At 42.5% G+C, this 13,445-nt stretch overlaps 1 protein-coding gene across 1 annotated transcript in view; it reads right to left on the bottom strand.

Moving 5' to 3' along the window:
- Positions 1 to 817: 817 nt before the first annotated feature.
- LOC141147455 (uromodulin-like) overlaps positions 818 to 13,445 on the bottom strand; it is a 32,379-nt gene continuing 19,751 nt past the window's right edge. The window contains exons 6-10 of the mRNA XM_073634692.1: positions 11,026 to 11,219; positions 9,301 to 9,440; positions 3,651 to 3,893; positions 1,011 to 1,173; positions 818 to 928 (exon numbers count right to left, since the gene is read on the bottom strand). Coding sequence (XP_073490793.1) covers positions 818 to 928; positions 1,011 to 1,173; positions 3,651 to 3,893; positions 9,301 to 9,440; positions 11,026 to 11,219 — 851 coding nt within the window. The remainder of the gene's footprint in view (positions 929 to 1,010; positions 1,174 to 3,650; positions 3,894 to 9,300; positions 9,441 to 11,025; positions 11,220 to 13,445) is intronic.

Below are 13,445 nucleotides of genomic sequence, written 5' to 3'. Positions count from 1 at the left end.
AATTATCATTGTGCATTATCATCACCATTATCACCATTATTTTTTATTCTAATTCAACAATTTACATAACAATTTAAATTGAATTAAAAATGAAAAGCCTTTTAACTTTTTTGGAAAAATAATACCAGAATTACCATGCATTTCTAAAATTAGGTTTGTAGTTTCTTAAATCTTATATATAAATCACAAATAAACCATACAGTGTATATTCAAAGAGTGCTGAGATGTTTCTTGTTGAATGCATTTATGTTTATGTAACCAGCCATTTCTAAAATTTGGGTTTGTATTTTCTTGAATTTTCTATATATTGTGCATTGTAAATCACCAATAAACCATACAATGTCTCCAAAGAATGCCAAGATGTTTCTTTTTGAATGCATTTATGTTTAGAGCTTGGTAAGAAATTGAACATATTTGTAACAAAATATAATACTTATAAAAAGATGATGCAAATATTACTTACATTCTTCTTCTTATTCTTCTGCTTTTTCTTAATATCTATATTTATCGAAATAATCATAATCCGTTTACTTTATCATCATCATTATTACCACATTTGTATTCTAATTCAATGAACAGTTTTAGTTGAAATAAAAATTAAAAGCATTTACATTTTTTTGTAAAAATCATACCAGAATTACCATGCATTACGTAACCAGCCATTTCTAAAATGTGGATTTTCTTGAATTTTCTATATATTGTGCATTGTAAATCATCAATAAACCATACAGTGTTGCCAAAGAATGCTGAGATGTTTCTTTTTGAATGCATTTATGTTTAGTACTTGGTGAGACATTGCACATATTTGTAATACAATCTAATACTTATAGAAAGATAAAATGTTACCATCACTATACAGAGCACCCGATGTTAAATTGGTGATGTCGATGCCGCTGTCCACTATTGCGGGGTCTGTTTGGGAACAATTCTGTAGATGATATAAAAAGACAGACGTGTAAAGCACTCACACAATTTTTATGTATTTGTCAGCGTGTCAAAAACCAACTTACCGGACTGCAGGTCCCCAATGTTGTATTACACAAGATTATCTGACAGTCTATAGAATATTTGATGTAATTTCCAGCAAACTCAGTCATATTAAGAGAGAAACGTCCTTGCAGGGAGACTCCATTCTCTTCCACATGTAGCGTAGAGTCATTGAGAACAGGGCAGCTGTTGAAAGACAAAAATGATGATACCAGTCAGCTAAAATACAGCTATGTGCACCTACTAAAGGATCTATAATTCTGATTTCTAATTCTATTCCTGTGATGGCAAAGCCAAATCAAGACCGTTCTAGTAGACTTCACCACAGTTAAAGCACAACCTAACTCTGAAAAGGGAGATAATTACATTGGAATGTTTAAACACTCTCCCTTCTCCAAGCAGTATTTTTCTTTTTTCTTTGGCCCCACCTCTATGCCTTTGCCTAGGCCAGAATGTCCTGTCCCTGGTTCTGCTGCCACCTGGGATACATACAGTGGGGATGGAAAGTATTCAGACCCCCTTAAATTTTTCCCTCTTTGTTATATTGCAGCCATTTGCTAAAATCATTTAAGTTCACTTTTTTCCTCATTAATGTACACACAGCACCCCATATTGTACACACAGCACCCCATATTGTACACACAGCACCCCATATTGTACACACAGCCCCCCATATTGTACACACAGCACCCCATATTGACAGAAAAACACAGAATTGTTGACATTTTTGCAGATTTATTAAAAAAGAAAAACTGAAATATCACATGGTCCTAAGTATTCAGACCCTTTGCTCAGTATTTAGTAGAAGCTCCTTTTGATCTAATACAGACATGAGTCTTTTTGGGAAAGATACAACAAGTTTTTTCACACCTGGATTTGGGGATCCTCTGCCATTCCTCCTTGCAGATCCTCTCCAGTTCTGTCAGATTGGATGGTAAACGTTGGTGGACGGCCATTTTTAGGTATCTCCATAGATGCTCAATTGGGTTTAAGTCAGGGCTCTGGCTGGGCCATTCAAGAACAGTCACGGAGTTGTTGTGAAGGCACGTCTTCATTATTTTAGCTGGGTGCTTAAGGTCATTGTCTTGTTGGAAGGTAAACCTTCGGCCCAGTCTGAGGTCCTGAGCACTCTGGAGAAGGTTTTCATCCAGGATATCCCTGTACTTGGCCGCATTCATCTTTCCCTTGATTGCAACCAGTCAGCCTGTCCCTGCTGCTGAAAAACACCCCCACAGCATGATGCTGCCACCACCATGCTTCACTGTTGGGACTGTATTGGACAGGTGATGAGCAGTGCCTGGTTTTCTCCACACATACCGCTTAGAATTAAGGCCAAAAAGTTCTATCTTGGTCTCATCAGACCAAAGAATCTTATTTCTCACCATCTTGGAGTCCTTCAGGTGTTTTTTAGCAAACTCCATGCGGGCTTTCATGTGTCTTGCACTGAGGAGAGGCTTCCGTCGGGCCGCTCTGCCATAAAGCCCTGACTGGTGGAGGGCTGCAGTGATGGTTGACATTCTACAACTTTCTCCCATGTCCCGACTGCATCTCTGGAGCTCAGCCACAGTGATCTTTGGGTTCTTCTTTACCTCTCTCACCAAGGCTCTTCTCCCCTGATAGCTCAGTTCGGCCGGACGGCCAGCTCTAGGAAGGGTTCTGGTCATCCCAAATGTCTTCCATTTAAGGATTATGGAGGCCACTGTGCTCTTAGGAACCTTAAGTGTAGCAGAAATGTTTTTTTAACCTTGGCCAGATCTGTGCCTTGCCACAATTCTGTCTCTGAGCTCTTCAGGCAGTTCCTTTGCCCTCATGATTCTCATTTGCTCTGACATGCACTGTGAGCTGTAAGGTCTTATATAGACAGGTGTGTGGCTTTCCTAATCAAGTCCAATCAGTATAATCAAACACAGCTGGACTCAAATGAAGGTGTAGAACCATCTCAAGGATGATCAGAAGAAATGGACAGCACCTGAGTTAAATATATGAGTGTCACAGCAAAAGGTCTGAATACTTAGGACCATGTAATGTTTCAGTTTTTCTTTTTTAAAAAATCTACAAAAATGTCAACAATTCTGTGTTTTTCTGTCAATATGGGGTGCTGTGTGTACATTAATGAGGAAAAAAATGAACTTTTAGCAAATGGCTGCAATATTACAAAGAGTGAAAAATTTAAGGGGGTCTGAATACTTTCCATCCCCACTTTAGATCCCAACTCCCAGAAGGCTGCAGGAGCAGGCACACAGAGTGGCTGGGGGGTGCAAGACCATCAATGGCTGCCTGCCTGCTCCTGGAAGAGGCAGCCAGATGAAGAGGACCAAGATGGCGGTGCAGGAGCCTGTGTATATCAGACAAACAGAAAACTGAGGGTGGGACAATGCTGAATTTCCTGTGTGGGTGAGTATGTGTTTTGAAGAGAATGCAGCATTACAGGTAAGAGGGGAAAAAAGACAGGGGAGGGAAGTTGAGTACTACTTTAAATTTGGTCTTGGACTAACTCTAGCCTGTTGATTGCCTGATTCCTGCCCTTCTCTTCAATAGTCTCAGTACTGCTGTGCAAGGCATTAAGGGACGCTTATACCAAGGAAAGAAACATGGTTTGGAAGGCCATAGAAAGGTAGCCAGATGTTACTTCAGAATTTATAGTTGGAGAAAAGAACTCTTACTAGCCACTGATGACGTTGTATCTCGCAGTATATGTATCAGATGTAGTAGTCAGAAGGCAGCTCTTCATAAGCAGCACGGCTGTAGAAGGAGTCTCGTTTTTCACACTTATCCCAACGTATAAAGGCACATTTGTATTTCTCCAGCCTCCTGGGTCCTCATAGAGAATGGTGTAATTAGAATCTTGGAAGATGCCCATTCTGACCGCATACGATGAAGATCCTCCGAGGGTTAGATTACTCTCACTGCAAAACAGTATTATAGCATTAGACACTTCTGTCACCTTGATGGCAATAACAACAGGACCATGACATTCTGTAGATTTCAGAAAGCTGGTTAGGTAATATTCGGTAATATCACCATATACTGTGTGTAAAATGTTGTCCTTGCTAACCCTTAGGTAGGTAATTTTTCTAGAAAGACATGCATACGCTTTATTGCAGAGCCACTCCAAGAGCTCCATTGTGTTAGGTTCCCCTTCCAACCTACCACATGTAACTAGGCTTCCCCTAGCCACCAATGTAAAGGACATTTCACCACTGACCATTAGGGATGAGCCGAACACCCCTGTTCGGTTTGTACCAGAACATGCGAACAGGCAAAAAATGTGTGTGAACACGCGAACACCGTTAAAGTCTATGGGACACGAACATGAATAATCAAAAGTGCTAATTTTAAAGGCTTATATGCAAGTTATTGTCATAAAAAGTGTTTGGGGACCCGGGTCCTGCCCCAGGGGACATGGATCAATGCTAAAAAATGTTTTAAAAACGGCCATTTTTTCGGGAGCAGTGATTTTAATAATGCTTAAAGTGAAACAATAAAAGTGTAATATTCCTTTAAATTTCGTACCTGGGGGGTGTCTATAGTATGCCTGTAAAGGGGCGCATGTTTCCCGTGTTTAGAACAGTCTGACAGCAAAATGACATTTCAAAGTCATTTAAAACTACTCGCGGCTATTAATGAATTGTCGGTCCGACAATATGCATAAAAGTTCACCCGGTTACGTAACGGGTGACCCCGCCCCCTCTGACGTCACGGGGAAACCCATAAGGAAGTTCCCGTCAAGTCCTCATGCATCAGAGGGGGGTGGGGTCACCAGGTGGCCCCGCCCTCCGTTATTTAAGAAGTGTCAGAAGACGAGAAGCGTCACACAGCGGGAGCCTCCCATCATGGATGCGGGGCAGGCCCGAGAAGAAGAAGGAAAGAAGACGCCGCGGAGGAAGATGCCGGACGAGAACACCTGAGCAAGAAGCAGAGGATCAGAGGAAGAAGAAGATGGAGGAAGAAACCAAAGGAAGATAGAAGATAGAAGAAAGAAGAGCATTTAAATAAAGGAATTGTCAAAAACTGTCTCTTGTCATTTTTAACATTTTTGACACTTTTTTTGTGAAATGGTAGGGGTACTTTTGTACCCCCTTACCATTTCACACGGGGGAGGCGGGATCTGGGTGTCCCCTTGTTAAAGGGAGCTTTCAGATTCCAATAAGCCCCCCGCCCGCAGACCTCCACAACCACCGGGCAAGTGTTGTGGGAATGAGGCCCTTGTCCCCATCAACATGGGGACAAGGTGCTTTGGGGGATCCCAAAGCACTCTCCCAATGTTGAGGGCATGTGGGGCCACACCGTGACGTTCCCAGGTGACCCCGCCCCCTCTCATGCATGGGGACTTTCCTATGGCTTTCCTAGGGCGTCAGAGGGGGCGGGGTCAACTGGGAACATCAGTGTGGGCCCACCCTCAATTATAAAATAACTGTTAAAGCAAAGACGCCTCATACAGCAGGAGCCTCCCATGGCTACCCCAAAGCACCCTCCCAATGTTGAGGGCATGTGGCCTGGTATGGTTCAGGAGGGGGGGCGCTCTCTCGCCTGAAGGACCTGGTATGGAAATTAGGGAGACCCCATGCCATTTTTTTAAAAATTTTGGTTCGGGGTTCCCCTGTGGGGAATTCCTATGCCGTTTTTATCAATGAACTTTTATGTGTATTGTCGGACCGGCAATTCATTAATAGCCGCGAGTAGTTTTAACCACTTCGCGCCCGCGCTATAGCCGAAAGACGGCTGCAGCGCGAACGCTATCTGCCGGGCGGCCGTCCCTGGACGTCCAGCTGTTTACTTCCACAATGCTCGCTCCCAGGGATGCGCATCGCGGAAGTTCTGTGCTGGCTGTGTCCCTTGGACACAGCCAGTCACAGATTGCCGTAAATGGCCAATGACAGCGGCCATTTACAGTGCGATCGGCGGTGCCAATGAGAGAGGATCTCATATGTAAACATATGAGATCCTCTCTCATCACCGGCTCTCCCTCCTCACACAGAGACAGCGTGTGAGGAGGGAGAGCGAACCGCTGCAGCGGTGTGTGTAAAAAAAAAAAACTGAAAAAAAAGTCGTCAGTGTCTCCTGTCATCCCTCCCCACTGTCATCTGTCGCCAGTGCCATCCCTCCCCACTGTCATCCCTCCCCAGTGCCATCCCTCCCCAGTGCCATCCCTCCCCAGTGCCATCCCTCCCCAGTGCCATCTGTCCCCAGTGCCATCCCTCCCCAGTGCCATCCCTCCCCACTGCCATCCATCCCCAGTGCCACGTATCAGTGTCACGTGTCATCAGTGTCACGTGTCATCAGTGCCACGTGTCATTAGTGCCACGTATTAGTGCCATCTGTCATCAGTGCCACGTATTAGTGCCATCTGTCATCAGTGCCACGTATTAGTGCCATCTGTCATCAGTGCCATGTATTAGTGCCATCTGTCATCAGTGCCATCTGTCATCACTGACACATGTCATTAGTGCCACATATTAGTGCCATCTTTCATCAGTGTCAAGTGTCATCAGTGCCACGTATTAGTGCCATCTGTCAGTGCCACGTATTAGTGCCAAATGTCATCAGTGCCACGTATTAGTGCCATCTGTCATCAGTGTCATCAGTGCCACATATTAGTGCCATCTGTTATCAATGCCACGTCAGTGTCATCAGTGCCACGTATCAGTGCCATCTGTCATCAGTGCCATCTGTCATCAGTGCCACGTCAGTGTCATCAGTGCCACGTATCAGTGCCATCTGTCATCAGTGTCACATGTCATTGTCCTAGTGCTCCAGGGCCTTCAAAAGTGTAATAGGTGGTCAACATGTTAGATGTGTAATTTATGCTCCTAGAACACGTGACGGTGCTCCCTGCATGTTGGGTCTCTGTATGTGGCCACGCTGTCAAAAAGTCCCACACATGTGGTATCCCCATACTCAGGAGGAGTAGCAGAATGTATTTTGGGGCGTTATTTGTGGTATATACATGCCATGTGAGAGAAATAACCTATTACAATGACAATTTTGTGGGGAAAAAAAAAATCTTCATTTTGCAAAGAATTGTGGGAAAAAATGACAACATCAAAAACCTCACCATGCATCTTACTAAATACCTTAGAATGTCTACTTTCAAAAAAGGGGTCATTTGGGGGGGTATTTGTACATTTATGGCTTGTTCGGGTTGCAAGAAATGAGATAGGCCACCAGTACATCCGGTGTGATCAATTTTTTATGATTTGCACCATAGTTTGTAGACTCTCTAACTTTCACAAAGACCAAATAATATCCACGAATTTGGGTTATTTTTACCAAAGATATGTAGCAGTATAAATTGTGGCCAAAATTTATAAAGAAAAATTAATAATTTGCAAAATTTTATCACAGAAACTAAGAAAAAAAACCCAGAGGTGATCAAATACCACCAAAAGAAAGCTCTATTTGTATGAAAAAAAGGACAAAAAATTCATTTGGGTACAGTATTACATGACTGAGTAATTGTCATTCAAAGTGTGAGAGCACCGAAAGCTGAAAATTGGTCTGGGCAGGAGGAGGGTTTAAGTGCCCAGTAGGCAAGTGGTTAAATGGCTTTTTTTCCTTTGAAATGTCATTTTGCTGTCAGACTGTTCTAAACACGGGAAACATGCGCCCCTTTACAGGTATACCATAGACACCCCCCAGGTACGAAATTTAAAGGAATATTTCTCTTTTATTGTTTCACTTTAAGCATTATTAAAATCACTTTTCCTGAAAAAATGGCCGTTTTTAAAACTTTTTTTTGCATTGATCTATATGCCCTGGGTCAGGACCCGGGTCCCCAAACACTTTTTAGGACAATACCATGCATATAAGCCTTTAAAATTAGCACTTTTGATTTCTCCCATAGACTTTTAAAGGGTGTTCCGCGGCTTTCGAATTTGCAGCGAACACCCCCAAATTGTTCACTGTTCGGCGAAGTGGCGAAGCTCATCCCTACTGACCATCAGTATGAGAAATTCCCTCTCCACCATGACCACCAGTGTAAGACAGCATTTTCCTACTGACCGCTAATGTACTGGGACACCTTTCAACTTATCACCAATGTAAGCGGGCACTCTTTAACTGATCACATAGACGTGTACCAAAAGGGTGAGCCAGGTGTGCCTGGGCACACCCTAATCACCCTGTGATGGACAGGTCCCCCCCTGCTACTTGACTGCAGAGAAAGGGATTGGGGAATCCTTGTTCCCAGTCACTTTCCTTGTCTCAAAAGTGAGACAAAACCACTGATATTTCACCAAAGCCCTCCAATGGGGCTCCTAAAAAAATGAGTAAAAACAAAAATAAAAAATTATTGTAAAAAAATATTAAAATGTAAAAAAAGAATTATTAAAAAATATATTTAAAAAATAAGCTACTGACACCAATCATCCACTGCTCTACTGACACTGTCCATTACCCCACTGCTATATATATATATATATTATACATACACACACACTGTATATATACACACACACGCATGTGTGTTTGAGCTTTGGGGCGCACACCCTAATGCAATTGGCTGCGCACACCTATGACTGATCACCAATGTAAAGAGGCACTTCTCCACTGACCGCCCACATAAGGGGGCCCTTCTCCGCTGACCGCCCACATAAAGGGGCCCTTCTCCGCTCACCGCCCACATAAGGGGGCCCTTCTCCGCTGACCACCAATTTAAGGGAGCCCTTCTTCCAATGACCACCAATGTAAGGGGGCAATTATCTACTGATCACCAATGCAAGGGGGGCTCTTCTGTATTGACTACCAATTATCTTATTGACCACCAATGTTAGATCAATGTCCTTAAATGTAAGGAGGATCTTTTCCACTTAGTACCAATGTAAGGGGGCCCATTGCTACTGATCATCCATGTAAGGGGACACGTTTTCACTGAGTACCAATATACAATAAGAGGAGATTTTTCCACTGAACAACAAAAATAAGGTAGCACTTCTCAACTTTTTACTAAAATACAGAGGAACATCTACAATGACCACCTATGTAAGGGGCTCTTCCACATTGACCACCAAATAAAAGGGGGGCCCTTCTCCATTGACAGCCATTGTAAGGGGGCGCTTCTCCATTGACCATCAATTTAAGGGGATACTTCTCAACTCATTATCGACATAAGGGGGCACTTCTCCACTGACCAACACTGTAAAGGGGCCCTTCTCCAATGATCAAGAACATGGGGGGGTGAGGGATGGGGGGGGGCACATTTCTTGTAGGAACAGTGCAATGTATTTTCTTTCTAATTTACCTGACTAGCTATTCACAAAACAAGTCCCCTCCCAAGAGATAGCAGCCCCACAATTTTAGTTAGACATACTCTACCTTACTCTCATAGTAGAGAACCACAGGACATTCTCCATGCTTCTTGGGTAAGTACATGAGATATTTGTGGAATATGTGAGTGAGGTGACTATGGATGATAAATACACCACGTTTGTGTATGTTAAATAGCTGCTATTTACCTGAAATTAAACATACAAAAAACAATAAATTTCCCTCGTAGATTCAATGAAGTATCAAACAGTTTCTAAAACATCATCCATAATCTTCCATATTTATGTAAATTCATATCATTTAAAGCAAATCTGTATTGAGAAACACATTGAGAATGATTTCTGATGATGCCAGTGGCCTGGCTTTAGGCTAATGGGTACAAGCTCCATTCCACATATAAGGGTCCAATGTAATATTTGAATTACAATTGTCACTGGGTTTCAAGCGTTGTGGGCACCCCCTTCTTTTCAGATTAAAAGGGTCAAAAATGTGGGATCTAGACCAGACATTAATAGGAGAACACAAAATTTGATGCTGATAATTCTAAAGTTTGGTTTCCAAACTAAAGCAGACAACTAAATTATTATTTATTGTCTGGTCCAGATCTTAGATGTTTTATCCTCCTTAGCCCTGATTAGGAGATCAGCTTTGGAAGTGCTTGAGGTTTCATTTCTGAGTATTGCAGTCAGATGGCATCTTGGCTCCTTCATGTTAAAAAAACAAGTCCATAGTAGAAGCTTAAATCCCAACTATAGGCTCCTACACAATGGGTCCCCCCTCCTGCCCCGTTAGCTGTATTTTTTTTTTAACTACCGGTGCATATCACTTAAAGATGTCTTCTGATCAGTCATGTTATGCAAGGTGTTGTCTTTTTTATTGGGCTTTCTCCGGTGATTGAAAGAAGCGGTGCTGATGTGATGATGTCAGCACTACTTTTCATCATTACAAAGAGCTGTAGGGTGCCCTGGTCACAACTCCTCAGGTGGGTGGGTCCAGGACTCCCTAAACTCATAGAATATGCTCAGTCTTCTAAATTGAATGACGTGCCAAGACTGAGGACATCTAGTAATGGCAGTAGTAAATTTAAAGAGTACTGTAAGTCCATATTAATATTTTTCATGGTAACCCCATTAAAAACTCCAAGCGCCGATAGTTATGCTCCAGTGATCCACTGAAACCAGGTGGCGGAGTCTGTAGTGCTAATTCCGGCCCGCTATATTATGATGAGATGCGAAGATGCTGTACTCCTAACCGCCCATGTAATTAGTAAGGATAGAAAGTGGCCATAGCCTAGGCTCCTCCCAGGCAGGACCTCCTGACATGTTTCATTCTGTCCATGGGGCTTAGTCATAGAGGTCTACCACTATGACTAAGCCCCATGGGTGGGGTGAAATGAGCCAGTGAGCATGGCCTGGGAGGAGCCTAGGCTGAAGTAACTTTCTAGCCTTACTAATTACATGGGCAGAATCTTCATCTCTAATCATATTATGATTATATATTTATTTATTTATAGAAAAGTGAAGCTTTCCATTCTTTGACATGTATTAATGCTCTGTGACCCCACTAGAAAGATTTTCCCTCACTTTCTGCCCTGAAGACCTCCGGAATTTCATTGCTAGCTACGTACCCACCATCTAAGTTTCCTGGTTTTCTCTCTTGAAGTGTTTTCTTCAAAGTCCACTAAGAGGTCAGAGAACATCCTATACCTGGTACCATAATGCTACAATAATACTTTTAAATGTTGTAGCTCTCTTATGTCTTTTTTTTACTCACCATCAGCTCTGTTCCGCAGTAAGCACTCCTGGGCAGTGTGGTGACAGTAATGTACCTTCTATCTCTTATTTCAATGACCCCGGTGCATTTACTGTCCGCCAGATGTAATGATGACGTATTGAATCCCAACAACTCAATGTAACATTTAGTGTAGGAAACTGTAATTTGATTCATTCCACATTCGATATTGATACCTGGGGAAAATAAACATAAATTAGTGTATACATACAAAAAGGGGATAGAATATTTTTTCTTCAATTACTGTATCTGCCTTAATACCCTCTATGGTGACTTGATGAAGGTGACTGGGTTACCTGTCTATGAATACTGGGGTATGTTCCTGACACTGATTGGAACTGAAGAACCTGTTGGGCTCAGCAATATTATACCATGACCTGTATATAAGAGAATCTTCAGAGAGAATGTTCAGGAGATTAACGTCACACCTTCCTATGTTATCTATCATTTGTTTTTTTGCTTGACCCCCCATCCACACCAAGGAAAATCCATTTTGGCAATTGGTTCCTTCACCATATTCAGTCAGCTGGTTATACCTTTGGACAGATTTGTTAATGAATAAATAACTGCATATTATATGCTACATAGTCAGAGGTTAATTAACAATATTAACATATATTTTGCAACCTTTATTCAACTTGTTCTATGTTGTGATGATCAGATCTTATTTTTAATGCTTACACTTCAATCAAAATATAATTTTAGATCACTGCCTCTTCCTAATTCTTCATTTACCTGAAGTCAGTACATGTGACTTGAACATTTCAGCCTTAAACAATCAAAGAAAATCATTTTCTAGGCCATCAGCAGCCAGCTGACATTTTTTGAGTCCAAGTGGTTATTGTGTTAATGGAAAGATTTGCTACATGTTTTCATTGGGCGGTCATACAGTCTTGCAAAATATTGACCTGTGGATTGGTAAGCTAAGTTTGCCAAAGGTTGACTGCTTGCTAGCTAGGTCATTCAGTAGGGAAGGTAACCATATTTCCCTGTATAGTATTAAGAAGCTAAAGATCTGCTTGTGAATATGCGTGTGAAGGGTTTAATTTATCTAGGCAATGGTATTCACTATATTTGTGGAACCCTGACTGTCACACCTCTATGAGTTTGTTGGTCATACCATTCCAAAATTGTGGCCATTAATATGGAATTGGTCCTCTTTTGTGGCTAAAACTTCCTAAATTATTCTTGGAAGGTTTTCCACAAAATTTTGGTTGGCATCTGTGGGAATTTGTGGCCATTTCTAAGGTCAGGTACTGATGAAAAGACTTGACTCGAAATCAGCATTCCAATTCATACCAAAAGAATTCAGTCAAGGCTCTGTGCAGGACACTCAAGTTCCTCCACACCAAACTGGTCAAATCATGTCTTTACGGGACTGTTCCAAACTGGTTAGCCCATGTCTTTATGGAGCTGCTGCAAACTGGTCAACCCATGTCTTTATAGAACTGGTTTCAATGTCATTATTATTATTATTATTATACAAGATTTATATAGCGCCAACAGTTTACGCAGCGCTTTACAATGTATAAGGGGGACAACACAATTACAGTACAGTTCAATACAAAAGGTACAGGAGGGCCCGGCTCATAGAGCTTACATTCTAAAGGGAGGGGGTGGTGGTACAAAAGGTAATAGCTGCAAAGAATGATTTGATGGTGGTGGCTCAGGGACAATTATGTGAGTGTGGGAAAGGCTTCCCTGAATAAATGACTTTTCAGGGATCTCCTAAAGGTGGACAGGGTAGGGGCTGATCGGACATACTGGGGGAGGGAATTCCAGAGGGTGGGAGAGGCTCTGGAGAAGTCTTGAAGGCGAGCATGGGAGGAAGTAACAAGGGAGCTAGAGAGCAGGAGGTCCTGGGAGGAGTGGGGGGGGCGATTTGGGCGATATCTACAGATGAGGTTGGTGATGTAGATGGGGGCGATGTTGTGTATGGCCTTGTATGTTATGGTTAGCATTTTGAATTTTACACGGTGGGGTAGGGGAAGCCAGTGAAGGGATTGGCAGAGAGGAGCAGCAGTCACGGATCGATTAGTGAGGTGTATTAGTCTAGCAGCAGCATTCTTTATAGACTGAAGGGGGGATAGCCTGCTTAAGGGTAGGCCATTAAGGAGAGAGTTGCAGCAGTCGAGGCGGGAAATAATCAAGGAGTAAATAAGTTGCTTTGTGGTGTCATTAGTCAGGAAGGGTCGAATTCTGGAGATGTTGCGGAGGTTAAGGCGGCAGGATTTAGCCAGTGATTAGATATGGGGGCTGAAGGAGAGGTCAGAGTCAAGGATTACACCCAGGACCCTGGCATGTGTGGAGGGACCAATGGTTGTGTTGTTGATATTAATGGTGAAGTCACAGGAGGGGGACCGTGAAGGAGGAAATATAACAAGCTCAGTTTTAGAAAGATT

The sequence above is a fragment of the Aquarana catesbeiana genome, linkage group LG06, assembly GCF_042186555.1.
Source record: "Aquarana catesbeiana isolate 2022-GZ linkage group LG06, ASM4218655v1, whole genome shotgun sequence".
NCBI classification, from domain to species: Eukaryota; Metazoa; Chordata; class Amphibia; order Anura; family Ranidae; genus Aquarana; species Aquarana catesbeiana.
The sequence above is the reverse complement of the archived record's forward strand: the minus strand, read 5'-3'. Positions and strand labels throughout refer to the sequence as shown.